The 27,453-nt window shown below is 34.4% G+C and overlaps 1 protein-coding gene across 7 annotated transcripts in view; it reads left to right on the forward strand.

The window, feature by feature from the left end:
- The window catches only part of XRCC4 (X-ray repair cross complementing 4), a 318,042-nt gene that overhangs the window by 69,136 nt on the left and 221,453 nt on the right, over positions 1-27,453 (forward strand). For 6 of the 7 annotated variants that reach the window (XR_007461795.1, XR_007461796.1, XM_049649767.1 and 3 more), the window contains exons 4-6: positions 16,041-16,207; positions 22,931-23,083; positions 24,168-24,274. Coding sequence is in view for 5 of the 7 variants with exons in the window: in XM_049649767.1 (XP_049505724.1) it covers positions 16,041-16,207; positions 22,931-23,083; positions 24,168-24,274 (427 nt within the window). In the remaining 2 variants the exon portion in view is untranslated. The remainder of the gene's footprint in view (positions 1-16,040; positions 16,208-22,930; positions 23,084-24,167; positions 24,275-27,453) is intronic. The other variant, XM_049649769.1, reaches the window with a different exon arrangement.

Genomic DNA, 27,453 nt, shown 5'->3' on the forward strand with positions numbered 1-27,453 from the left:
ATCACTAGAGTTATTTTGGTTTCCAAATAATCCATTGTAGTACTATGATGGTGTATAGTAGTTGTGGAATTCCTTCAACATTTTCAGTGTCTTGATCCTTCCATTCTTTCATGGGAGTGTGAAAATTGGGACTGCCCTGACAAGGTTATATGTTCAGTGTTCTGGAGAACAGAGGGAAAGTAGGGCTTCCAATTGGCTCTGATTCTTTTCTTTCCAAGATACTGAAAGGCTTTTTGTTTGTGGGTATCCATCCATCAGTAAATATTAATAAATTTTCTGAACAGATATCCTAACCATTGCTGGTCATTAATGAGCATCTTAAACTGTGATTTCTTTTTTAATGTTTATGTATTTATTTTGAGAGAGAGAGAGAGAGAGAGAGAGAGAGAGAGAGAGAATGCATGTGAGCATGGGGTGAGAAGAGAATCTGAAGGAGGATCTGCTCTGTCATCACCAAGCCTGACACTAACACAGGGCTTGATCTCATGCAACCTGAGATCATGACCTGAGCTGAAATCAAGAGTGGGACACTTAACCGACTAAACTACCTAGGCACGTCTACACTGTGAGTCTTTAAGGTGTTTTTGAGAATGGTGGCTTTGGTTATTGGAGAATTATGTATTTAATTATGTATTTAATTCATCTGTGTTGATGATTAATGGAACTTTTATTGTATCTCTTTATGGTTGGACTAAAACATGACAGTATAAATGGGCTTATTGAATATATCTAAATCTAGGAGGAAAAGTTTATAGTGTTCTTTGTAATTAAATTGTCCCATTAGGGTTTGAGGATGGCCTTTCTTCTGCATATTTTAGTTCTCTTTTTCAGAAATGTCATATTGAACTAATTAAACACACACACACACACATACACATATACACAATATCGCACAAAAGTATTTTTGCGTGAAATAGAGGTAGCTGCTACTCATGTTAAAAAGAATCATAGATTGTTGTTGGCAATGAGAAAGAAGTCGTATTTAATCCAAGACAGGGTGGTTCCTCTAGGTTACTCACTGATGAGACAATAACAATGGAAAAATTTGCATCATTGCTCTTTCTTGCTCTCCGTTAAATTGTGAACAAATTCTTTTTGTGATCTTGTTTTTGTGTTGATCTCACAGGTTCAAAACATTCTGGGCTGATCTTTTTTCATTGATAGTTAATAGTGATGATGTTAGTTGTCTGCAAGAAATTATTTTGTGTATATGTTCTAACTATAGTCATTATTTTCAGTACTCTCTGGTTTTATTTTTAGATTTTGTTCTAGTATTTCTTTATTTTGTTATTTGCAATGTTCAGTCCATACCCGTGATGGGGGCTGGGGGTGGAAAGAACAAAAAGCCTGAAAAGAAGTAGTTCTTTTCCTAACTTTTTTTTTTTTTTTTTTTTGGTCAGAGGATGTCCAGGGCATAATGGGAGAATATAGGAAATGAATTTAGGATATAACCATAGACTCTGTAAGGCTGCAAGTACTGAAATACTACCTGTATTAGAGTTTTCCAGAGAAATAAAGTCAATAGGTAAAGAGACATTGTAAGGTATTGGCTTACACAATTATGGAGCCTGAGAAGTCTCGCTATCTGACATTGAAGTCTGGAGATCCAGCAAAACTGATGGTGTAGTTCAAAGGGCTGAAGGCCAGAGAGCTGATGGTGTAGATTCCAGCCCAGGCCTGAAGACTTGAGAACCAGAAGTACTGGGGACAGAAAAAGATCTGTGTCCCAGCTCAAGTTGGCAGACAGAAAGTGAACTCAGCTTTCATCTCCGTTTTGTTCTATTCTGGCCCTCAACTGATTGTTTAGAGTAATCTGTTTTACTCAATTGCACCAATTCAAATTCGAATCTCTTCCATAAACACTCTCACAAACACACCCAGAAATAATGTCTAACTGGCTCTCTGGGCATGCAGTGACCCTATAAAGTTGACACATACAATGAATCATCACACTTTAGTCAGTCTTGCTATTGAGAGTCTGAATATGGTCCTATATGTTGGTATTTTGATAATATTTCGTGCTGCTACTATTATCCTGAAAATATACTTATCCTGGGATTGATGTCCTTGTGAAAAATATTGAATACTATACTAATGAGCACAGTTTTATAACACTTCTCATCATATATAATGGGTATATCCTATACGTCTCCTCCATATAAATCTCTTTGCAGAGGTGGACATTGCTTTATTCCTCTTTGTTGCTTTGATATGTGTATTAGTATTTCATGAAAAGTTCCTCAAAAACGTTGGTTGAATTAAATTATAAGAATGAACAGTTCCTTGAGGCTATATGGTAGTTTATCTTCTTAAATACCATCTATATATAATACCTGTGAACTAGGATAGATAGATTGGGCAGTAGCATTGTCCCAAGATTTTGAAGTTCAAAGATTAGTCACTGCTTGTTGGTAAGGGAACTTCATCTAGACTATAGTATTTATCTCATGTATATCTTGTTTTCCATTTAAGTACAAAGAATGTGGATAAAATATGGAAGGAAATCTGAAATTTTTAGGGTATTTTATAACATATTCTATTTTTCTTCCTATTTTTAGCTTTAGCTAAGAGGAAGATACGCATAGGAAGAAAGACATGGATGAAGAACAATCAGAATTTAAATCTGATTGTCAGTCTTCCATAGACATTTAGGTCTAGGAATTGACTTACAGCCAATTTAATTGTTACATTGACAACCTCAGAATTTAGACTTTGAATTTATGCTCATTAAGCACAGATGTTGCTAAGATCTATAGTTGTTAAAAATGAAAATCTCAGTTAAACATATGTTAAATAATTTGTTTTTGAGGTAGCCAGTCTAATAGATACTCAACTGCGGAAAATATTTCTAGATTGTAGAGCCAAATTGGTCGGTTTTCTTAAGATCAGTAAGAGGAAGTGTATACAGATTTGAGGATAGAGGTATGTTAGGAATAACCATACAAATGAGAGTATTTGGGTTAAGGGGAAGGTAGGTACAGATTGGAAAACCACCTCTTTTGGCCACTCAGTAATGCCTGGTTTCTAGCTCCTGTGACTGCTGTATGATGAACTGAAATCTTAGCTCTGTCCAGTTTAGGAAAGCAACCTAACCTCATGGGAATGTCTTTGTTTTGCTTGCTTAAAATCACCACTTTGGTAATTCTAAGGGGACATGGAATATGACATTTACTGTCCTTTAGTACATAGAATCCCTTTGGGAAGAGTTTATTTCAAAAGCCATCCTCATAATCAATCCTTATGTAATTTTTTTCTTTTTTTTGGCTTGTGCCTTGATCCAGTTAGTAATGCTTGGGTAGCAAATTTGAGTTTATCCAAAGCATGAATTTATAAAAGACTGCCATAAACTTGAAGCTCACCCACCTGTTTAAAAATTAAATAAACTCTTTGGAGCTACCTTTCCCAAAAGGAGCTCTGTATGTGACAGGCACACCAGGCATTGTGGCCTCCTTCTTCGGTCTATAGCCAAACACTGATTTATAAAATCATTGTAATTTTTAAAGAGTCTACATTCTACAGTTTTCTGAACTATTAAGGGGAATGCTTTTTTCTCCCTTAATAAATTATAACCTTGACAGTGGCAAAACATTTCTCATAGTTGAACATACGTCTTTGATCTGACCTTTTGAGTCATACAGTCAGAGAAAAATTATCCTTTTAAAAAATGTATGAAATACTCATTTTGCATCTGACATTATTTCCCCTTGGCTATAACTCTTCATATAACTCTGTATCTCACTGTATACTCTGTTTTCAGATTGCTACCCTTTCTTCCACTGTACCCTCACTTTAGTTTTAGGGATTTATCCCTTAGCACCCCATTGAATAAATTGAAATTATTATATTGTCAAAATACAGTAACTGCTATACCATTTGGACAGTTTTGGCAATGAGTAAGTATTCTCATTTGAGAGCTGCTTTATAAGAAGTAGGTCACAGAAATGCAACAACAGTATGCCAAAACAACTGATTTCTTTTGGATTTAACTAAAACTAGGTTTCTGCTTTTAATATTTGCTTAACAGCAAGGTGCTATTTTATGTAACATGACTTATTTACATAGTTACCACAAAACATTTGGTATTTCATGCAATAGCGACATTATTTCATTGAAACTAATTTTAGTACTGCAGTATTTCACAATTTTTGTCTGGCTACATTTTTACCTTGAGCTTTTAAAAGCTCAAAATTCATGGTTGAGTATGATGGTTTATATAGATTTTTCTTTTTATAATAAATTAATTTTTTTTAAGTTCATTCATTTATTTTGAGAGAGACAGAGACAACATGAATGGGGGAGGGGCAGAGAGAGGGAGAGGAAGAGAATCCCAGGCAGGCTCTGCACTGTCAGCACAGAGCCCAGTGCGGGGCTTGAACTCACTAAACCTTGAGATCATGACCTGAGCTGAAACCAAGTGTCGAATGCTTAACCGACTGAGCCACCCAGGTACCCCTTTAATTAATTAATTAATTTTATTTGAGAGAGAGAGAGAGAGAATGAAGCGGGGAGAGGGGCAGAAGGAAAGAGAGGGAGAATCTTAAGCAGGCTCCATGCTTGGTGTGGAGCCTGCAGTGGGGTTCAGTCTCATGACTGTGAGATCATGACCTGAACCGAAATCAAGAGTCTGACTCTCAACCAGCTGAGCCACCCAGATGACCCTAGAGTTTTCTGAAATTAATCTATTAACATTGTAGGTCTTATACAATACTACTATTCTCAGGGCGCCTCAGTGGCTCATTTGGTTAAGCGTCCAACTTATGGCTCAGGTCATGATCTCATGGTTCATGAGCTCAAGCCCCTCTGTCAGCACAGAGCCTAGAGCCTGCTTCAGATTCTGTGCCTCCCTCTCTCTCTGCCCCTCCCCTACTTGTGCTGTTTCTGTCTCTCTTGAAAGTAAATAAAAACATATAAAAAATTTAAAAAATACTACTCTCTTTACATTTATGTAAAGCAGATAATCTTTTTGGCTTATCTTTGTATAACGTAGATTGCCTTGTACATAGACATAGTAGAAACTAAAGAAAGAATATTTCATTGAATTTCAAGTTTTCCCATAGGATTCTATAGAAATTTACTGACTATATACTTCATATATTTCTTATACTCTTTTAGTCTTAGAGCCAAGCTCAAAATCTGAATTTATTACTATTGGCCCCAGAGAGACTTTTCTGTTAACTGATATAATGCCTGTAACATACTAAGTACTCAATAAATGTCATTTACTATTATTAAAAAATGTTTTGATATAATTTGGTTTATTTCATCATGTTGATGGAACATATTCTCTGAATATTTCTTTATTATTTGGAAGACATAAAAATGTTGATTTTTGGTATCCAGCATTGCTATAGAAATCCAGTGCCATTTCACTTCCTGATCATTCACATGTAACTTTTTTTATTGCTCTGGAATCTTTTAGTATTCTCTTTTTGTCCCAAATGTTCCAAAATTTAATGTTACATCTTGATATGAGTCTTTTTAAAAAATCCAGTGTATTGGGGCCTTAGTGAACTTTCTATCTGGAAATCTAAATATTTCAGTTCATATATTTCTTCTGCTTTTTAAATTCTTTTTCTGTTTTGTTTTCTCTTTTGGCTAACTCTATTATGTGGATTTTAACTGATCCTGTACTGTACTTTTCCTCTAATTTTCTTATATTTTCTCTTATTTTCCATCTATTTATTTGTGTGTGTGTGTGTGTGGTATATGAATTTTATTCTTTGATACCTCAAGTCAGTATTATGGTTTCTTCTTGTTTTATATGAGCTCTACTACAGGGGAGAGTGCCCTGTGAGGACCCCAAGGAAACATGGGTCTCACCTTGTTGGAGTACCTTCTGGTTGCTGTCTGCTTTCAGTCATTCTCCAATCCCTTGATAGGTTTTGTTTTTTGGTTTTGGGTTCAAAGTTAAACCCTCCAGGAGGGTTAGTCTAATACAACTTACTTTGCCATTACCTGAATTGGAACTACCTTAATGTTAATTCTTAATTACATTTTTCTTTGCAAGAAAATTCAGTTAAATATTGTGTTCCCATCCATTGTGCCCTTCACTTCTCAAGTACAAAAGATAATAATTTTTACACCCTATAGGCTGCTTTCCTATTGATTATTCACTTAAAAAAAAAAAAAACCTTGAAAATTTAAAAATGTTATTTAGCCCAATAATTTGTTTTTATCTTGTCTCTAGATATATAAGGGAATAGATCAAAGTAAATATTATTACTTTTCTGTATAAATATTTTGGATAGAGATTTATTTGCTAGAGATCTGCCATTGAATTACTATAAGTAAAGTTTTTTTAGGATTCTTAGTAAATATTTTTGACTGAAAAAAATGGGGCAGAAGAACTTTTAATCCATGGTTTAAAAAGATAATTATTGAACTTTAAAAATAGTTTGAAATAAATTCATAAACCATACAGAAAAATAAGTGTATTTTGTCTTTTATGTCATATTGTATCATTTTATTTAAATTGAGAATTTAAAGATACTTGATACTTCTGTGATTTTTTTAAGGATCACTAGTTTGAGTATATTAGTTCATGATAATTGATTTTAAGGATATTGGAGTTATAGTTAACACAGTAAGTTTTTATGAAAATATTTTGTGTCTAAAAAGTTTCTGATGTCAATATAATGACTTTTAACCAGTCATGCTATTTCATCAAAAACTATACTTCAGTGCTTTGGGGGCAGGATAGGGAGGGTTGGTTTACCTTAAGTTTCTGAAATTTTTAAACGACAAAAGGCCAGAATTTTATAATCAGAAAAAAATATATAAGATGCTACTGTTTTAATTTTCCTGGAGAATGTTATCAGAGACCTGAACAGTTGTTCCTTAACAGGATAAACTGATTTAAGTTCAGAAATAAATGATCTATGACATTTTATACTATGGTTTATTAACAGTTACATTTCCGAAGTGTCCCATAGCATGATATTTTATCGTAAGTTTTGTCCAGTGTTCTCTTGCTTACTGTTTCTGTGATGCCTTGAAAGCAAAGCGACAGCAGTGATCCCAGCCCCAGTGAGATTTTTCTCTGTCAATAGTCGCTCTGGAATGCTACTGGGTAAAAGTAATCACTTGTTTTTAAAAGAGAAATCAAATTCTTACTGACTTAAGAGAACGGAGGTTTTTGTGCCCTTACGTGCTCTTTCTATTGTGGTTCATTTGCAAAATCCTTCATGATCAGTGCTTAGATATGTAAAATCTTCTATAGGAGAAGTCATTATTTTGAATACAGCAATCACCATTGCTTGTGCTGGACCCACTGTGAGATCATGACCTCAGCCAAAGCCAAGGGTTGGATGCTTAACCCACTGAGCCACCCAGGTGCCCCAGTAAATATGTAGTTTCTAATAATGGTGGCATTTTATATCTATAGGGAGAGAATAGATCACTGAATAAATGGTGAGAAAACATTTCTTATGTATTTGGAGAAAGAAATTAAAAATTAAAATATAGGTGAATAGTTACTTCTCTGATTTGTAAAGACCTTAATAGGAAACTTTTTTTTTTTTTTAAGATTTTATTATTTAAGTAAACTTATCCAGTGTAGGGCTTGAACCTACAACCTAGAGTCAAGAGTTGCATGCTGTACCAACTGAGCCAGCCAGGCACCCCAAAGGAAACTGATTTTAGGTTTTAAATACATTAAAATGTAAATGCTATAGAGCATTACTTACAGAAGTAATATTCGAAACCAAAAAAATATTTGCAGCATTGTTACCAAGTATTCACTCAGTTAATGAACATATTTTGAATCCCTGTTGTGAGCATGGGGAAAGGAGACAATAACCATGTATAAATAAAATGATGTGAGATGATGAGAACTGCTGTAGAGATCATAAAATATTGTTTCTTTTTTTTTTAATTTTTTTTAATGTTTATTTATTTTTGAGACAGAGAGAGACAGAGCATGAACGGGGGAGGGGCAGAGAGAGAGGGAGACACAGAATCGGAAGCAGGCTCCAGGCTCCGAGCCATCAGCCCAGAGCCCGACGCGGGGCTTGAACTCACGGACCGCGAGATCATGACCTGAGCCGAAGTCGGCCGCTCAACCGACTGAGCCACCCAGGCGCCCCTAAAATATTGTTTCTTAATACTTGTACTGTTGGCATTTCTTTATAGGACTATTTGGAGGATTCTGGAATGCTTATATCATAGTTAGGGTAGTCAAGAAGGTCTCTAGAGGTAACATTGAACAGAGCCTTGAATAAAATATAGAAGGAAGGCATATAAAATTCAGGTAGAAGAACATTCTCGAGGAACATGCAAAGACTGTTAGTTTCCTGTTACTGTTGTAACAAAGTACCACAAACTTTGTGGTTTCCTTTTTTTTTTTTTTTTTTTTTCCAGCATCCAGAGGCTGTCAGCATTCCTTAGCCTTTGTCCACATCACTCCAGAGTCTGTTTTTATCATCACAGTCTTTGTTCAGTCTTATCTCCTACTTTCCCCTTATTAGCACCCTGGTGATTACATTGAGCCTCCTGGATAATCCATGATAATAGCCCCATCTCAGGATCCTTGATTTCATCACATCTGCAATTTTCCATATAAAGTAATATTCACAGATTCTGGGCATTCGGATGTGGGTGTCACGGGGTGGCAATTATTCATCCTACCAGACCCTGATACACTATATTCATTTTTCATTGCTATGGTAACACATAACCACAAACAATAGCTTAAACATGATAAATTCACTATCCCATGTTTCTGTAGATTAAAGGTCCAAAACAGGTAATCTCAGCTAAAATACATGTGTCTTCAGGACTGTGTTTCTTTCTGGAAGTTCTATAGAAGAACCCCATTGCCTTACCTTTTTCCATCTTCTAGAATCCACCCACATTTTGGTTCATGGTGTCCTTCTGTCTTAAAAGCCAGAAATTTTGCATCTTTCTGTGCCTCTTTTCAAATTACATGTCCTTCTGATGGTACCTGAGAAAGGGAGTTCTCTGATTTTAAAGATTTATGTGAATAGATAGAGCTGACCCAGGTAATCCACAATAGTCTCCTCATCTCCAGGTCTATGTCCTTAACACATTTTCAAAGTTTCTTTTCATGTAGAAACTAACATATTCACAAGTTGTATGAAGTAGGGTGTAGACAGACATTTGGGAGGAGCACCATTACATTTGGGAGAAGCTGTCTATTACCTATGGGAATAATTGACCTGGTCAAGTATATAAAGAAAGCAAGTGGCTAGCAATAGCAAAGTTAGGGGAATGGTGAGAGCTGCAATTAGGTAGTCATGGGCCAGATTATAAAAAGCCTTTTTATACATTGGAGTATTTAAGAGAAAATGGGATGTAATAAAATGAGGAAACAGATCGATGCTATGCTAAAGAGCTTTCTGGGATGATAGATTCTAGATCTGTGCTATCTAATACAGCAACTACTAGCCCCATGTGGCTATTGAGCCATAAAATGTGGCTTGTGTTACTGAGAAGCTCAGTTTTTAATTCTAGTCAATTTAAACTTTCATAACCCATGTGTAGGTAGTAACTGTTGGAAGCAGGACAAATACTACATATATTTTTGGAGAAATTGCGCTATGATAGAAACAAATGAACAGTAGCTAGAATCAGAGAGATACGGCATTAAGAAGGTTTTGTTTTGTTTTGCTTTTGTTTTCAGACTGGTAATATTAAAGCATATTTGTACTACGTATTGTTGAGTAACAGGTTATCACAAACTTGGCAGCTTGAAGCCATACACATTTATTAACTCATGGTTTCCATGGGTTAGAAATTCAGGCAAGGCTTTGTTAGGATGTATGAAAACTGCAATCAATCAAGGTTTTGGCCAGAGCTGGAGTCTCATCTTAAGCTGAAGGGTCTGTTTTTAAGGTCATATGGATGGTAGCACAATTCAATTCCTTGTAAGCTGTTGGATTGAGGGCCTCAGTTCCTTGCTGGCTGTGATGGTTAATTTTATGTGTTTACTTGGATGGGCTAGGGTGCCTAGATGTGTGGTCAAACATTATTCTGGATGTTTCTGTGAGGAGGTTTTTGGATGAGGTTAACATTTAAATTAGTGTACTTAGGATAAAGCAGAGTGCCCTCCAAATAAGGGAGGGCTACAGTCAATCAGTTAAAGGCCCGAATAGCACAAAAGACTGACTTCGCCAGAACAAGAGGGAAATCTGCCAACAGATTTCATTGAGTCTTCCTAGACTTTCAGCCTGCTGGTTCACCCAGCAGATTTTGGACTTGCCAACATTCATAATCATGTCAGCCAATTACTTAGAATTAGTCTCTTCTTATATGTATAAACGTCTTATTGTTTCAGTGTCTGTAGAGAACCCATCTAATACACTGGCTGTTGGTCAGAGGCCTCCCTTGGTTTTTAAATGATTATTTGCCAGCTGTCACTCTTGGTTTCCTGCTGCATGGGCTTCTCCAGCATGGCTGCTAGCATCATAAAAGCCAACAAGGAAAGAGTCCCTTAGCAAGATGGCTTTTACAATCTTATATAAATTAATCATTGAAGTGATGTGTGTCACCTTTGCTGTATTCCGTTTATTAGAAGTAAGACACAGACCTGCCCACACTCAAGGGGAAAGGATTACACAGTATGAGTACTAAGAGTTTGAGATAATCAGGGGCAGTCTTAGAGGAAATGCTGTGTACTATTTAAGTAGTCATTATCCTTCCTATAATCTTCCAGTGGCTTTTTGTTAGTTAGAATTCTCAACTTCTTGCTGCAGCCTAAAAAGCTCTATGTGATCTAGCCTCCTGTACCTTTTCCATCCCATCTCCTGTGTTCTCCCCCTAAGTTTTTTCAAGGTCTTATTTCCCGACTTCCGTATTTAAAGATATTCTGCCCTCTAGTCGCAACCTCATTACCTGTTTTATTTTCTTCATTGATTCTACAGCTGTGTGAAATTATAATCATTGTGTGCCACCAACTCTTTCCATTGAAAAGCTCTAAGAGAGCAGACATTGTTTTCCTTTCTCACATCAATGTCTCCAGTGCCTCATACATAGTACCAAAAGGTCTGAAGTATTCTGTGTTTCACTGTATAAGAATGGGGATACTAACCTGAGTAATATGTAGCTGCTATTCCTTTGCAGCTTTTAGCCTACTACAAAAAAGAAAAAGAGTAAATACTGTAGTGCTATGATAGATGTCCATACTCACTCACGAGACCACCCAAGTATAGCTGAGTGAATGGTGAATGTCTATTGGAAAATGCAGGGAGGAGCTAGTTGAGTAGTGAGAGGGATGGACAATGAATTCTGTTTTGGCATTTGAAGTTTGAAGTTTGTGTAGGTCATCCTGCTGTCACCCTTCCAAAAGGGAGTTAACTGTGTATATAAGTCTGGGGTTTAGGATAGGCCCCCATCTACAGATACACATTTGGCAGTTTTCAGTTTATCTGTAATAATGGAAGCTGTGGTTGTGGATAACCCTATAACTATGGAGAAAAAAGAAAAGTAGGTCAAGAGACCATGCCAAGAAATATTACCATTTCATGTCCGAGTGGAGGATAGAAAAACATACCGCACACATATGATTAGATAAATATTATGAGATTAAAAGACTGTCAAGGAATCCAAGGCATGATGTATTAGCACCTAATACCAAAAATAAAGTAACAGGCAAATAATAAACAACTCCTGCCCTCAACCCCTCTCCCCGGTTCAGTTACTATAAGAAGATTTTCAGTTGATTCTAAAACCATGTGTAGTATAATTTTTCATTGTTAATATTAAGTTTTAATTAGGCTGAGATAAATCTAGATTTTACTGTATTTCCCATGAACTAAAAGACTCATCATCTGGTTTAAGACAGCAGTGGAATGAACATTTATAGTTATTCAAAGTAGAAGTAACTTCTGAGATTTTCTTACTACACACGTTTTTGGGGTTTTTGTTGTCAGGGGTTCTCTAACGTCCACCAATGATTTTTGCAGTTACGAAGACCAAAATAAGACTTCTTAGATGATACTTAATATATGAAAGCATATAGCATGGCCTTAGAATTCTAATAATTTTGCAACACTAGAATTTGAGTTCAGTATATTTCTCACTTTTAGATTATTGCATTTTGATTGTAAGAACCTATGGGATCTAAAATATGCAGAGGCTTGCTTGATCATACAATCATCTTCAGACATTTAAACATTTTTTTTAATGAGCTGTAAGAAATTACAAGGAAATAGTTGGAAATGTGAGATTAGTGGTCTCACGGTATATATAACTGTCTTATCTTTTTAGAAGAAGTCCTTATTGATATTCTTTTCTAAGTTCTAGAGAGTTTAGAAGAGAAATCTGACCAATTGTCAACTTAGACATATTACTGCTTTAGGAAGTACATTTGTAATGTTGTTTATTTAAATACAAAGTAAACATTTCAATAGTCCACTAAACCAAAGGGTTCATGTTACAAATCTTTGTAAAAATATATTTGATCCAAAATATGAGCAAGTGATAATTAACATAAGTAGACCAAAGTAATACAGTTCAGCTTCTTTTTTGTTATTTAACTTGACTGATTTCCTGTATTACTGGATTTTGCAACTGTGTATTATCAAAGCTACATATATGTAACTATGCATTTGTCTTTTACCTGTTTTACTAACTTGTTATGTGTCTTGCCCCTGCAAGTTCTGCTGTATTAAAAAGGGTTCATACACTGTCCAGGGCCTGGACCTTCAGGAGGTGTTTTTGGAGACTATGTATTTGTCTAAAATAGTCAAAACATTCTGTATTATAAACTATAATGGGCAAGCTTTACTTTTTTACTGTATACATATCTAGATACAGTTAAACTTTTCTCTGATAGGAATAAATTTAAAAACACATACTGAAAAGAAATGAGGTCCTATCTGACCATCATTTATTTGCCTAGCAATAACATCAAGTATCTTTTTTCCTCCTTTTCCTTTAGCTTTATATTTTGGTTCCTGGGAGAGTAGCAAAGATTACTTCTGCAAGATAACTTAGACTACTTTGATAATGTATCAAAGCTCCGATTCTTTAATTGATGTATTCTAAGCAGAATATCAACTCACACCTTGACAACTCTCCTCTCCTCAGAAACATTCACAGTAGCCACAAACGATTCCCCAGGAATTGGTTAGTAGTTATTCACAGTATTTATTTTGTATGTTTTACTAATGTTATATATTCTCTTTCATCTGGCCACTGGAAAGAACCTGAACTCTGAGTATATAACTTTTCTTCTAAGAAATAACTTGAATATTTCAAGTACATTTCTCTTCTTGGATTGAATTTCTAGATACTTCTTGTATATTTCCATTGTTTAGAATAACATGTTCACACCATTTAAAGGTCCAAAAACTAGTGAATATAATTAGAAAGTAGAAACAGAAAATAGTTGCTTATTCCTAAGAAGAAATGATATTTTAGGTTTATACTAAAGTGAATAGCCAAGAAAAGATTTAAGAGTTCTCTTTTGGAATTTGAATATATAAGCGTAAATGGTATTTTGAAAGAAGTTGCTTGTTATTAGTCATTTAGAATTTGTCCCTTCTTCCTTCTCTAAGATAGAAGATTAGGGGGCTGGGCCTGTGTTTATTTGTGCATTTGTATTTTACCAATTACTTTATTCAGGATCAATGTGTGGCATGAATTCATTATCCCTTTGTCATTGTTGAAACTTTCAAATGATGAAAAACTCTCCCCTTCTAAAAATGTCCATCTTAGTCAAAGCTAGCTGACAATTTTGATAATGAGGAAATACAGAGTTAGTTTGTGGGTTTACGCTTTACTGATAATGTAATCTATTACCTAACAGTAAGCTTAACTTTTCTTCTGTTTTGTATCAACTCAAAAAGTTATATTCTATAGGTTATCTTTATCTTTATTTTTTTAGGTTTGTTTATACTAGCAGATGCTTCAAAAAGTAAATGCTAAAATTTATTTTCTTTTTTTGCCCTCAGATCTACTTTCAATTTATGTATGCTTCACACACATAAAACTTTTTAATTTAAATTCCTCTGCTTATAAAAGGACTCATATATGAAAACTGCAAATGTTTTTACACCATTTGATTCTAAGTGTATGAGAAATAAATAAATCAGATGTGACAAATAGTCTGAAATAATTTCAACTGAATAAATAAAAATTCTTAACCTTTTCTAGGTCTCTTTTGGTAAACATTACTTCAATTGCTTAATTTTGCTTACATATATAAGCCTATTACAACTTCCTGTACTCACTGAAATAAAGACACTTTTTCTTAATCTGACTTACCTTCTTTTGTTAGGTAACAGGAAAAGGTGAGATGAAACAAATTGAAGAATTAAGCAGATGTATCTGATCTGCTTGGGTCCCAAAAACACATACAAATACATACACTTTTTTTTTTTTTTGTAGCTACCACAGTACTACTTAGTCCTTTCAAATGTAGTATAATACTGAAGAATATTAATATTCTTTGTTTTTCTTTACATTTTAAGTGACTATAAATGAATGCTTTTCAACAACTAGAAATTATCAGTATTTAAGCCTTCTGGCAGATTTTCTGTGGTATTAAGACATCTATTTATGCTTTCTATCTGAAAATTGAAAGCAAATTAGTAAGCACAATTTATCCATAACAGTTTACTTTGTGGAGTTAAACACCTGAATGTTCCTAAATTATTTCTAAATGATCCTAAAAATTCCTAAATGGCCCTAAATATTCCTAAATCATATAAATTAACTGAAATGTCTTATAAAATGCTACCTATTATAAATATTGGATATTCACTTCACTGACTTGCAGCTTTATTTGTACATTGAATAATAAGGATTTTTTTCTCAGAATTACCAATCACTGTTAAATACTTCTCAGTTTGAATATAACACGTTTATAGAAACAATCTTTTGAAAAGCAAGACATTTTAGAAACGTTCCTATAGATGAGTGTCATAGTAGAAATTACTGATCTAGGAACCCAAAAAATACCAAAAACAACTAAAAACCCTCAGTTTCATTCCCACTTCTGCCCCAAACTCCATCCCGTTAGAATCTCTCTTCAGAGTTATGTGTGGTTTCTGAACCTAATTCTTGCTCTTACTAGTTTGTTAATTAGGATATCCTTTAATGTCAGCAAACAGCGTAACAGCATTGCATAGTATGATTGTGACTTTATTCCTTCAGTATATTAGATTACTGCTCTGAACCTCAGTTTACTAATCTGTAATGTGGACATAATAGTTTTGTTTTGGTGATGATTAGAGGAGTTTGTATTTGTGTTATGCTTGAGTTAAATTTCAGCTGCAGGGCATAGTAACTTTATAGTAATTACTATTTTTAAAATCTTATTTTAGTTGTTACAATAATTTTAATTTTACTAGTAAGAATATTTCTGATTAAATCACTGTATTTCAGGATCTTTATCTACCAAATGAGGAGAAGCTGTTTTCCCTCCTAAATTCCATATATATAATGAAACTGTATTAATACTATTTTATTATGTGCCTTTCAGTAGAGAATATATCTTCACAAGTCTTACCTTTATGAAGAAGCACACAAACTTGACATTTGATATTATTGTTTGTAATTTATAGTAACACATTAATGGTTTTTGATACATAAGTAAATACCGGGTTTATCAGTTTCCTGAAACTATGCGTGTCTCTTAACTATTACTAAAATTTTGCTCTTTATTTAGAAATAGATTGTGTCAGTTATTCTGTTATCATCACTATTAACAGAAACTACAGTATAAATCTCTGTGTACAATTCCTTTTCTTACTTTGAGTAGGGACTTACATTAAGTTGTAGCAAACAAATGGTTGTATGCTTATATGTACTCAGTTGTTTTCTTTTCTAGTAGGAGGTGGGAGAGTGATTTACCACTTATACAAGTTATTCTTGGGTTATATGTTGTTTTCTATGATAAATTTCAGTAAGAAGGTAGGAAATTGCCCAGTTTTTCTTCACTATATTTATATTTGATAAATGCACTGTATTTGAATCTTACACTTTCTTCCCTCTCAGAAGAAATGATGTATATTTAAAACTGCGTTGCTTGATTTTGATCTTCTCCCCTAACTAATAATGTTTTCCTTTTGTTCTAGTTTAGACTTGGTTCCTTCAATCTAGAGAAAGTTGCAAGTCCAGCTGAGGTCATTAGGAAACTTATTTGTGATTGCCTGGACACCATTGCGGAAAACCAAGCCAAAAATGAGCACCTGCAGAAGGAAAATGAAAGGCTTCTGAGAGATTGGAATGATATTCAAGGACGGTGTGTGCTAATATTCTTGTATTATAAAAATACTAAGCTCTTTATATTGCTATAGCTTTATGTTAATGATTTGTAAGCTTATAATATATGTAGACTAGCCTGTATTTAAAGTAAACTCTTTACTTAATATGATCAAATGAAACTATTGGTTATTACTGTACATTATAGTAGTACATTAACACTTTCTGGTCATTACTACTTGGTGGCATCAGCACACTAACAAACAGTAAGTGGTAATCAGGCAGTGAGAATCAGAATCCATTAATATTAATCAAAATTTAGGATGTTGATATTTGAGATTTATTTCAAATTATAAGATTAATAATGAATATAAAAGAGACATGAAGTGTCAGTATGCACAATTGATTTCTTATTGAAATGTCTACACAAATGGTAACTATTTCAGATGCTGTGCACTTTGGCTCCTGATAGAGACTTATTTTGCTCACTGAAAATTCATACTACTGACATTTTAAAAAGATGCAAGATAAGACCTTTGGAATATATTATTTTCCTGATTTTGCCTCTTAGTTTTTAAACAATGAAAAAAGCCACTTTTCTTCTCTATGCATTTTTTCAAGTATAACATTCATAATCTAGGCTGCTCCAGAGGTATTTTTTTATTACTCTGTTATGTAAAAGATGTTTGAAGGAAATAAAATGTATGTTGTGAACATTTGTATGTCTACGGAGACATTATCATATGCATGTGTCTGTACATATATACATGGTGACATCTGAAAGAGTTTTATGGAATGTATATAATAATGAATATTATCATTACACCCATTATATCCAGTAGATGATTTTTTATCTTTCATTCAAACCAGTAGCTCTAAAACATAAGAACAATTTGCTAACTTAGAGTCTTTTCAGGACAACCCCTAAGATTGTTTTATGGGGACATTGGTAAGTAAATGTGAGAGTACATGAAAAATGTGAAGGGTTTACTACTGTCAGTGTATGTTTGTGAAAAGGATGTTGACTAGATGAAATTATGTTTCTACACATTCGAGTAATGCAGGATATGTAAACTTAACACCTAAAACTTGGTTATATTTGGCTCTCAGTTATTATATTAAGAAAGTATCAGGGGCGCCTGGGTGGCGCAGTCGGTTGAGCGTCCGACTTCAGCCAGGTCACGATCTCGCGGTCCGTGAGTTCGAGCCCCGCGTCAGGCTCTGGGCTGATGGCTCGGAGCCTGGAGCCTGTTTCCGATTCTGTGTCTCCCTCTCTCTCTGCCCCTCCCCCGTTCATGCTCTGTCTCTCTCTGTCCCAAAAATAAATAAAAAAAAAAAGAAAAAAAAAAAAAAAAATTTAAAAAAAATAAAAAAAAAAAAAAAAAAGAAAGTGTCTTTTTTCTTTTATCTCTGAATTAATACTTATTTCCAATTACATAAAAATGAGACCAAAAAAATTGTAAATATTAAGAAACCAAACGGAAAAATAAGTTAATTTTGATCTTCCTTATCTCCTTAAAATCATGTTAGTATGAATCACTATCATATATCTGTGCTAGAAATCACGTTTTGGAGTCTATATCTATAGTTTGGATATGCTTTTCTATTTTACATACAAAATAAATCAAATTAAAGGAGATGTACTATGGTTGTGATAAGCCATTGTATTTAAAAATCAGAATACCCTCAGGATGATAGGAAATTTGATCCACAAATTGCTCACAAAAATGCAGACTGGGTACTTGGTACTTGAACAAATTGCTTTAAAATGTCTGCCAGAGGTTGAAAGAGGTATTATCTCATCAGTATTCAACACACTGCCATACACTGGAAAGCAGCAGGGAACAAAGATGAGACAGTGGAGACAAATGCACCCTGTGCTGTAAGACAGTGGGGGAGGGGTGTATACAACATGTAGCCCACAGATGCTTGATTTGCTATTTTTGAACTACCCAGAAAGTGCTTTTGCATTATTGTGGCAAAAGGTTTCCCATTTGATCAAAAGCACAACCATATCTCTCATCACTAGTCTTATTATGTTCCGGCTCTTCTTTTTGTGTAAATACTGGGTCACATATTTTCCTCAGGGGTTGAAGATATGTGTCATTGGGGTGCCCTCCTCCCCCTCAAGCAGAGGAAAGTTAGCCTGCTCCAGAGAATTCTAGGCTCTTGATTATTAGATTAGATTAGTAGCTTTATCTATTTCCCAAATTTCTCAAATGGTTTTATTTTCTATCAGAGGAGAAAGTGGCCATTTTAAGGAGCTATAAATATATCATGGTTTTGGCCATGCAGTACTTTCTTAAGTGTTCTCTCTCTAGAGCCTTAGTACAGTGGAAAATGAGCAAAGGACTTACATCTCCAGCTTTCATAAAGCAGTGGTACTGATCAAGAGTCTTTAGAGAAATTAGAAATAGGTTGTGAACATACTAAGTTAGGTAACTGAAGACATAGAAACTAGAGAATCATTAGAGTGGGGACTGTTGTGTTAGGCCTGGACACAGTTCAGTTTTCTGGGTGGCCTCTGATACTCTTATATCAGTGTCCAACCATGTTCCAATCATTTCTTCCCCATCATTGTTTCAGACTGTGTATGCATGGGAAAGCTAAGGGGATAAGCAGCACAAAATAGATGATGAGAATTCCCTTAGAGGCTATGGTAGATAGGTCTGAAATAAATTTAATACACAATAGGATATTAATATGAGCAAAAGGCAGTCATATACACATGTGCTTGTACCATGGAAAATGTTAATGACATGTTAAGAAGAGAAATGTGAGTTTTTGACCAAAAGGAGGAATAGAGTGCCAGTTTTTGCAAAGTATATCTTTAGATAGAAAATATGTAGAGGGAGAAAATTAAATCTTAATAGTGTATGTCTTGAATTGTGGATTAAATTTCTTTTTTTACTTTGTGGGGATTTTTTTGCATATATTTTGTTCTTTAAAAATGTATAATTATAATCAGAACCAACTCTAAAGCTATTTCCATTTGGGATGACAGTAGAGAATAAATGAAATTTGAATAAGGAATGAGGAATTACAGTATGAGTAAAAAGAATGAGCTTTAATGTATAGACTTTTAACATATATATTTGCTATTATTTTTTATTAACTGTTTACTAATTGCAGTCTTAGCTCCATTTTGAACAAGTGACATTACTGGATCAATTTAATTTTGTGTAGTTTAGATAAAGGAGAAAACATTAGAAATATTATATGCCAGTCCTTGGGTTATTAGCTGTAATTAGTTCACTTGTTTTTCCTATTTAATTTCAAATACAACTCTCTAGCTCTATATTATTGAATAGGTCTTTTGTTTGCATTCAGACATCAAGTTAGAAACTCTCCAGCTTTATTCTGAGTTACAGTTATTAAACCTATAATTGGAGGCAGTTCTCAGCAGATTGAATGGGGTTGACACTCATGGAATCATTAGAATAGAAGAGACCTTGAAAGCTCTTTTACTTTAACTCTCTGCCTTCAAGCTAGGATCACATTATATCCAGATGAATTCAGTCTGATTTTTAAACACCTCAGGAGATAGCTTCAACTCCCCTTGGTAGCCCATTATAATGTTTAAGAACAGTCACAGTCAGAAAATTCTTCCTTCCATCTCTTGGTAATCTGAGTCCTTCATGGTATAGTTGAAGGCCATTTCCTCTTGTTCTGTCGTCAGAAAGGATGAGGAACAGCTGTTTACCATCTTCTTCAGTACTTAAAGGCTTATTAAATCTCTTTACCACTGCTTTCTTTTCCAGTTCTTTTTAGTATTCTTTGTTCTCTGAACTCTATTCACATTTTCTTTTGCTGTACAACCCTGACCTAGATATAAATTTGGCCAGAGCTGATTGGAAATACAAGAGTTACTGCACTATTTCTGAATACCACATGTTCACATTTATGTGGCTGCTGTTTTATTTTGGGTTATCATTTAATCTGTTTTATTTTGGATATTGTTTTTGCATGAAATTCCCTTGTTTTTGCTGTTATTTTTGTTATGTTTTGATGTTCTTCTTAGATTCTTTGTCTTCCTGTGCAGAAATATTTTATTTTGAATATTCAGTATTTTCCCCAGACGTCTTTATTTTTTTTATTTTTTTTAATAACTGTTTTTTGACTAAATTTATAGATATGTCAGTCCTAGGGTAATAATTATCCTTAGCATTATTGTTCTGTTGTCCTAGTCAGTGTTGAAAGGATGAAACATAATTACTCCTTTGCTGTTTGATATTGTCTTTGGTTTCATTAGGTTTGGCTTTTGCTTAGAGATCTAGTTGGAATCTATTTGTATGTGAGTTCTCCTTTAGTATCACTGACTTAGCAATGAATCCCATGTCTCTCCTGCACTAAATGGCCTCATGTTCTAATACCTGTCTAGTTCTTTCTGTGGAAGGTTGACAGGAGGCAAGTAACATGGAAGGCATAGTAACATCATAATGCTGTAAGAGAGAATTGGCATTAAAAATGGGATGGGGCAGATGGTATATACCTCTTAGTTACTGAATATTGAATAGAAGGATAGTGTTCTCTAAATTTGTTGATAAATTAATAATTAAGGGTAAATTTATGTCCTGAAACTGTTCACATTAATACTCTCTCCTCGTCAACACCCACTTCCTAGTTTTGTCTAGGAAGTGACATCCAGTTTGATAATCAGAAGTTTAGTTGCCAGAAAATCCTTAAGGTTTTCTAAAACCAAGCGAAGTGAAGTCATGGGATGCCATTTATTCTATTGTGTGCTCTCCCATCACAGACATGTTAACTTGGACAGTGTAGTTGTGATACTACTCATTAGGATTGATGGTATTCTTTACACAGATTATATGATATTTTATTTTGATATTTTCATTTAAATCCATATGTTATACTAAATGTTAATTTTAATAAAGGTTTTGAAATGTGCTTGATAATTGTTACGTGCACAGAATCTTTCAATTAAGAATTATTGAAGTGACTTATATGGAGATTAAGTATGCATTTAAATCAGGTAAATAACTAATTGATTACTGTTCCTAAAACTTTATATAATATACAAGATTTTTATTGTACATTCTTATAATTGATTTTTACTTTGCCTTTGTTTAAAGTATTTTATAATATACTCAAGTATTTTAGTGGTACATATATTCTACTCGTCTCTTAAAATTTTTGTTATGTTACATTAGAAAGTAGTTCAAGAAAATTATGTAGAATGTTTATATAATGCTTTGCATATGAAATAAAAATGCATTGACATCCCTGCTTAAAATAAGCCATCAGTATTACCAGCTCCTCTTCAGCTTTGGCTCTGTTTTTTTCCCTACACCTTTTGGTATACATCTTTCTCAAAGAGCTTTGCTTGGTAAAAGGAGTACTGTTGTATTAATATTTACCACAGGTTTTTTAGAAGCTGAAGCAGATCAAAAATGTTACTATTACAGTGGTGAACAGCTGTTAAAGAGTGAAAAATAACTTCAGAATCACTGGTTCTCCATTTCCTTATAAGATGTCCATAGTAACTCCCTTACTTTATTCATTTTTCTGATAGCTGCTGCTCATCTCTCGAATGCCAAACACTGTGTTAGGCACTGAGGATAAAGCAGTCAATAAAACACACCTGCACCCTGCCTTTATGGAGTTGACAGCCTTGGCAATGACTATACTGTAAGAGTGCTATAATTACTCCCAGAAATTATACTACTTTTTGTTCCTTTTCATTCCATAAGAGGCCCTAATTCTTTACATCTCTAGATAGGTAGGTTGTTGAAAGCATAAGGACATATATATCAAAGGTATCAAATTTTGACATTTTTGTTTCTAAGTTTTCACTGAAGAAATTATATATTGTAAATATCTGAAATATATACACATAAATACAGATATCATGAAAATACTAGAATACCTGTATAGAACAACAAAAGTATAAATAAATAATGAAGAGAAAACTAGGCAGAGCAAGACTACGTTTACAAGAATATTTTACATGAAATAATTTATATTTGAATCTTTAAAATATAGGTGTGTTCATGGTTTGTGTGTATGCACAAATCTTACATATGCAGTCTCTGCTTACTAGCTTTCTTACATCTGGGAGATTAAAATTAGTATAGTCTTTTGTCCACTTATTTGAACAGTGTAGAAAGAATTATAAATGACAGAAAATTTTATGTTTTATGTATCTAAAATTGGAGATACATAGTGTTTCACATTTCCAGGAATTTCACGTTAAATATTTGCATTCATTATATACGTGCATATGTGAGTGAGTATACCTGGTACTGAAGACACAGCTCTACAAGTCATGTTCTTGCTGTGGAGCAATTCATTATCTGTTTAGGGAAAACATATTAGGTAAATCATTTAATCACAAAACACTATCACAGTTAATATTATAGTAATACTAGCAAAATATAGAAAACGTAGGCTATAATTACTCTGGTGTGAAATTTCTCCCATAAAAAAATATCCTTTTGGAAATAAATCGTAGATGTGAATAAATTATTAACATTTAAGCATTTAGATGTTTTGAAAGCTTTTTGGTATCATTTTCCAATTTTGATCCTTATCTCACTACATAAATTACTAACATTAATAAGCAATAAATTCTCATTATTTGCTTAATTATCTATATAAAACTTTAAATCAATGGAAACCCATAAAAGTGACTTTTAATTATACTTTCCTTAAAAAGTTTTCTTGAAATCATCTTCACTATTGGGTTAAATAATATTAATGTTAAAGAAAACTGCATGATTTATTTATTTGTTTATTTACATTTTAGATTTGAAAAATGTGTGAGTGCTAAGGAAGCTTTGGAGACTGATCTTTATAAGCGGTTTATTCTAGTGCTGAATGAGAAGAAAGCAAAGATCAGAAGCTTGCATAAATTGTTAAATGAAGGTCAAGAACCAGAAAGGAACATTGAGCGTGAAAGGTATTTGGAGTGTCTGTTTTGAGATGACAGATACATAAATTTAAATGGAATTTCTTCCCAAACTTAATGAAAGGTGCCAACTTTGTAGCCTAGGAGATCATTTGCTAGTCTGCGGTGAGATGCTCTGGCTGTTGGAATCAGTGGGCTGGAGAATTCTCAGCATGATCTCTCCATGTCTCCCCACTGTCATAGCTGTACTTAAATCCTCAAACTGTCACATGGTTTAAGTAAGTATTATTTGTTTAATTCTTAGACATCATTAAAAATATATTAATTAAAAACTTTTATCTTCTGCAAAACTGCAGAGTTGAATACACATTTATCATTTGGTGTCTAAGCAGTAGTTAATCTTGGAATCAGGTGGCTGAGAGTGGATGTGTACTTGATTTTTAAGGAAAAGTCACAGGGGATTTACAGCTGGTAAGGTTTGGACAACTATAATTATTTTAGTCTGATTTTTATTGTTTTATTGTTTTATTTATCATTTATCCACTTAATTATTTTAGTGGATACAGGCTTGGATCTATTGCCTTGAAGCTGAGAGAAAGCACAGGTTTACTAATGTCATCATATAAAGAATATAACATTTGATGTCAGATGTTCCTAGTTCAGGTGCTGGTCTCAAACTGATATCTATTAGTACATGACTTTGGGCAAATACTTTAAACTCTGTGTCTTACTTGGTATCTTCATAATAAGAATAAAGGTACCTGTCTCAGAAGTTTGGGGCAATCAAATGCAAGGCAGACTGCTTCGAGATCAGTAAAACACTTAACACTGTGTGATCCACAGAAGGTAATTTGGAGGAATAGTATTTTGATAGATGAATGATGTGATAAGAAACTGATTCCGGAGTTAATTACAGTGAACATTAGCCACATTTAGCTTATGTAGAAGAGAAGCTTGTTCTTAAGAGAGTTAACAGTCTTTAAAGTGCTTTCATCTCGATCACATATGTTTCAATATATGTTTGTTTAACTACAGTATTTTTTCAGGGACATTTTTTATAATTACTTACTGGTGAATTTGATACCTAACCAAGGGTGAGCCACTACTTTCTAATTCTATCTTGCTCTATTTCTAGGGAAGCCACAACATGTTCTGAAATGACCGCTGATAGAGATGCAGTCTACGATGAAAGTACTGATGAAGAAAGTGAGAACCTGCCTGATCCCTGTGTGTTAGCTCCAGGTAGGAGATATACATTTATTACCTTTGTGGAATATTTCACTTGGCTTATTACTCTAATGATAATAAACTGTAATGAAAAATGTTATGAAAAAAATCTTTTCAGGGCACCTGAGTGGCTCAGTCAGTTAAGCATCTGACTTCAGCTTAGGTCATGACCTCAGGGCTAAGAGTTCGAACCCCACATTAGGCTTTCTGCTGTCAGTGCAGAGCCTGCTTAGGATCCTCTGTCCCTGTCTGTCTCTGCCCCTCCCCCACTTTCTCTCTTTCAAAAATAAACATTAAAAAAACAAAAAGTAAAAACTCTTTTCTACAAAACTTCTTTTAGGGTTTTTAGTCTAAAACCTCAAGTACTTAATGTTGAAAATAATATTTATTATAATATGCAACAACTCATTAGCAACAAAATAAGCAAACGTACACACATACACACTCACCAAGTCATACTATTCCTTATTACAAGGGTGCATAAGGAATAAGCAAGATACGTGTTCATGCTAGTTATCTCCAGCTTGAAGCTGGCTGCCTGTAACATTTGAGATCACCTAGCTAGAGCTATTGGTGGGTAAGCAGGGGGATGTAGAATGTTTCACATTATCTTGAGGTTGAGTCTTCTCTCGCTATTCAGAAAAGAAATTGTAATGGGGGAAGATGGGTTACAGGGGAAGAGAAGGGAAAAATGACAGTTTAAGTTAAAGTACCTGAGCCTCACTCAGTCCCTCAGATTTAAACCCATGGATGATTTTTCTAGAGATTTAAACCTTTCCTAGAGGCAAGAGCCTCTGAACACATCTTACACTTACGTTTCTGACAGAAGCCCCATATTCTCAAAATAAATGTTTGATTCATTTATTTAGCAAATACCTTTTGAGTGCCTATTATGTACCAGGAACTATTCCATGCAGTAGAGAGCAAAACACAAAAATGTCTACTTTCATGGAGTTTATAAATTCTAGTCAGGGAAATAGACAATAACAAGATGCATAAATTGAGTATAAACTGTTGTAGATAGTTACAAATGCTGAAGAGAAAACTAAACCAGGGAAGGATGATAGAAAATGTCAGGATGGAAGTAGGACAAAGGTCGTGATTTTAGCCAGGGCACCAGAAAAGGCCTTGGTGAGAATGTGATAAGTTTGTCTGTGGGGTAAGCATGCCAGGCAGAAAAAATCAGGTAGTACAAAGGTCTTGATGCAGGAGTTTTTATTAACTTTTTATTGATATATTCAAGCAATAGAATGGAGGGAGGTATGGATAAAGTAGGAAGATGAAGATAGGAAGAATGATGATATGAGGTAGAGAGAGGCCAGATCATGTGTAGGGCCTTACAGGCTATTGTAAGGACTTCAAGTTTTGCTTTGAATTACATTGGACATTGTTGGAGGGTTGCAAACATCAAGTGATGGGATCCTACTTACACTTTTAGCAGGATTAATCTGGCTGTTGTGCTGAGAATAGAGTATACATAGTGTGATAAGTTTACAAGAAGATACAGCAGCGGGACACTGGTTCAACAATGAGTGAAGGATGTGAGTGGCTCAGACCTGAGTGGTAGCAGTGAAGATGATAAACGACAGGCAGATTCTAGGTACGTCTAGAGGCAGCATATTTGTTGATGAACTGGGTATGGCTCCTGAGAGAAAGACACTAATCATGGTAAGTTTTTTAGATTGAATACTGAAGGCATGCAGTTGACTTACTGAATTAGGGGAATCTACAAGAGGAAGGTTAGGAACTGAGTTTTACAAGCATTAAGTCTGAGATGCTGAGTATGGAGTTGGATATACAAATTTGGAGTTTGGGGGAAGGCTAAGTAAGGAGATATTTAAAGCTGGCTGAGCTGTCAGGGGAGTTTGAGAAGTCAGAAAAGGGCTGTGATCCAAGGACTCCACCTTAGTACATACACTTGGATGTGTAGAGGTCAGTAAGTTGAGGAGACCAGCAGAGAAGGCTGAGGGAGCAGCCTGGAGGTAGCAGGCAAACTGTAGGAGTGTTATCCTGGAGAGCAAGTCAAGGAAGTATTTCAAGGAGGAGCTAGAGATAAACTGAGTTGAATGGTGCAGACTGGGTAAGAAGATGAGGATCAAGGACTGACTGACTGACTGATGGATTTGGCAACACAAATTGGGGATCTTAATAAAACGTTTTCAGTGGAATAGCAAGAAGAGGAAATTCAAAAGGAATGAGACAAGATAATTGGAAAAGAAACAACAAGCCTAGGCAACACTTGTAACAAGTTTCACTGTAACGAAAAGGAAAGATCTGGCTAGCTGCTGGAGGGGCACGTGGGGTCAAGAATTGTTGTTGTTGTTTTCTTAGATGACAGAAATAACATCATGTTTGCATATTTATGGGATTAAGGAAGGAAGGGGGGCAAATGTTGCCACAGTTGCTGGAGTACTGTCTCTGAGTACATGGGCGAAGCTGGGATCAGATGGACAAGTGACAGGATTTGTTTAGCTTGGAACGTGGGAGCTTTGCTTAATGACAGGAAAGAAAGCGGAATAAATGGACAAAGACACAGGAAGATATCTAATTGCAGCCATGGAAATTTAATGATATTGATTCAATAAGTTGGTTGATCTGATTCTAATTAGATTCGAATTGGATCACACATTCAAACACACTCTCACTTTCGCACATCGGAGTTAAATTTCCTTTTATTTGGAGGGCATGCTTGTTTTACACTAGTGACCCAATAAAAAATGAAGTCATTCTTTAATAATCACATGTAATTGAAAGTTCACTAAAAAGGGAATCTGTACTCTTTCCAACTTAAATGTTCAGAATTTTTATTGAGTACAATGGTCTTTGATTTTGTTCCTTATTCAGAGTATCTCACCAACCTTTGAAGTAGATGGAAATTATTTTTGAAGAGAAAATGTGTGGTTAAATAATGGGTATATGAGAATGGGGTCCTTTATGTGTTCAGTCTGTTTTAAGCAAAGCTTTACTATAATAGTACTATTTTAAATTTGGCAGAATTTCTCTTCTCTTCAAAAAACGTTTAGTTCATTGTACATTTTTTCTATGTTTTACGTGGCATATTATCTTTAATTCAAATCTAGTTCACTACATATTTGACTTATAGGCATCCAATCCTGTTTTTATTTATTTATTTATTTATTTATTTATTTATTTATTGCATTTAACTTGCTTTTGGCAGGTTTTGATGTCAAGAA

This window comes from Panthera uncia (assembly GCF_023721935.1).
Source record: "Panthera uncia isolate 11264 chromosome A1 unlocalized genomic scaffold, Puncia_PCG_1.0 HiC_scaffold_17, whole genome shotgun sequence".
NCBI lineage: Eukaryota > Metazoa > Chordata > Mammalia > Carnivora > Felidae > Panthera > Panthera uncia.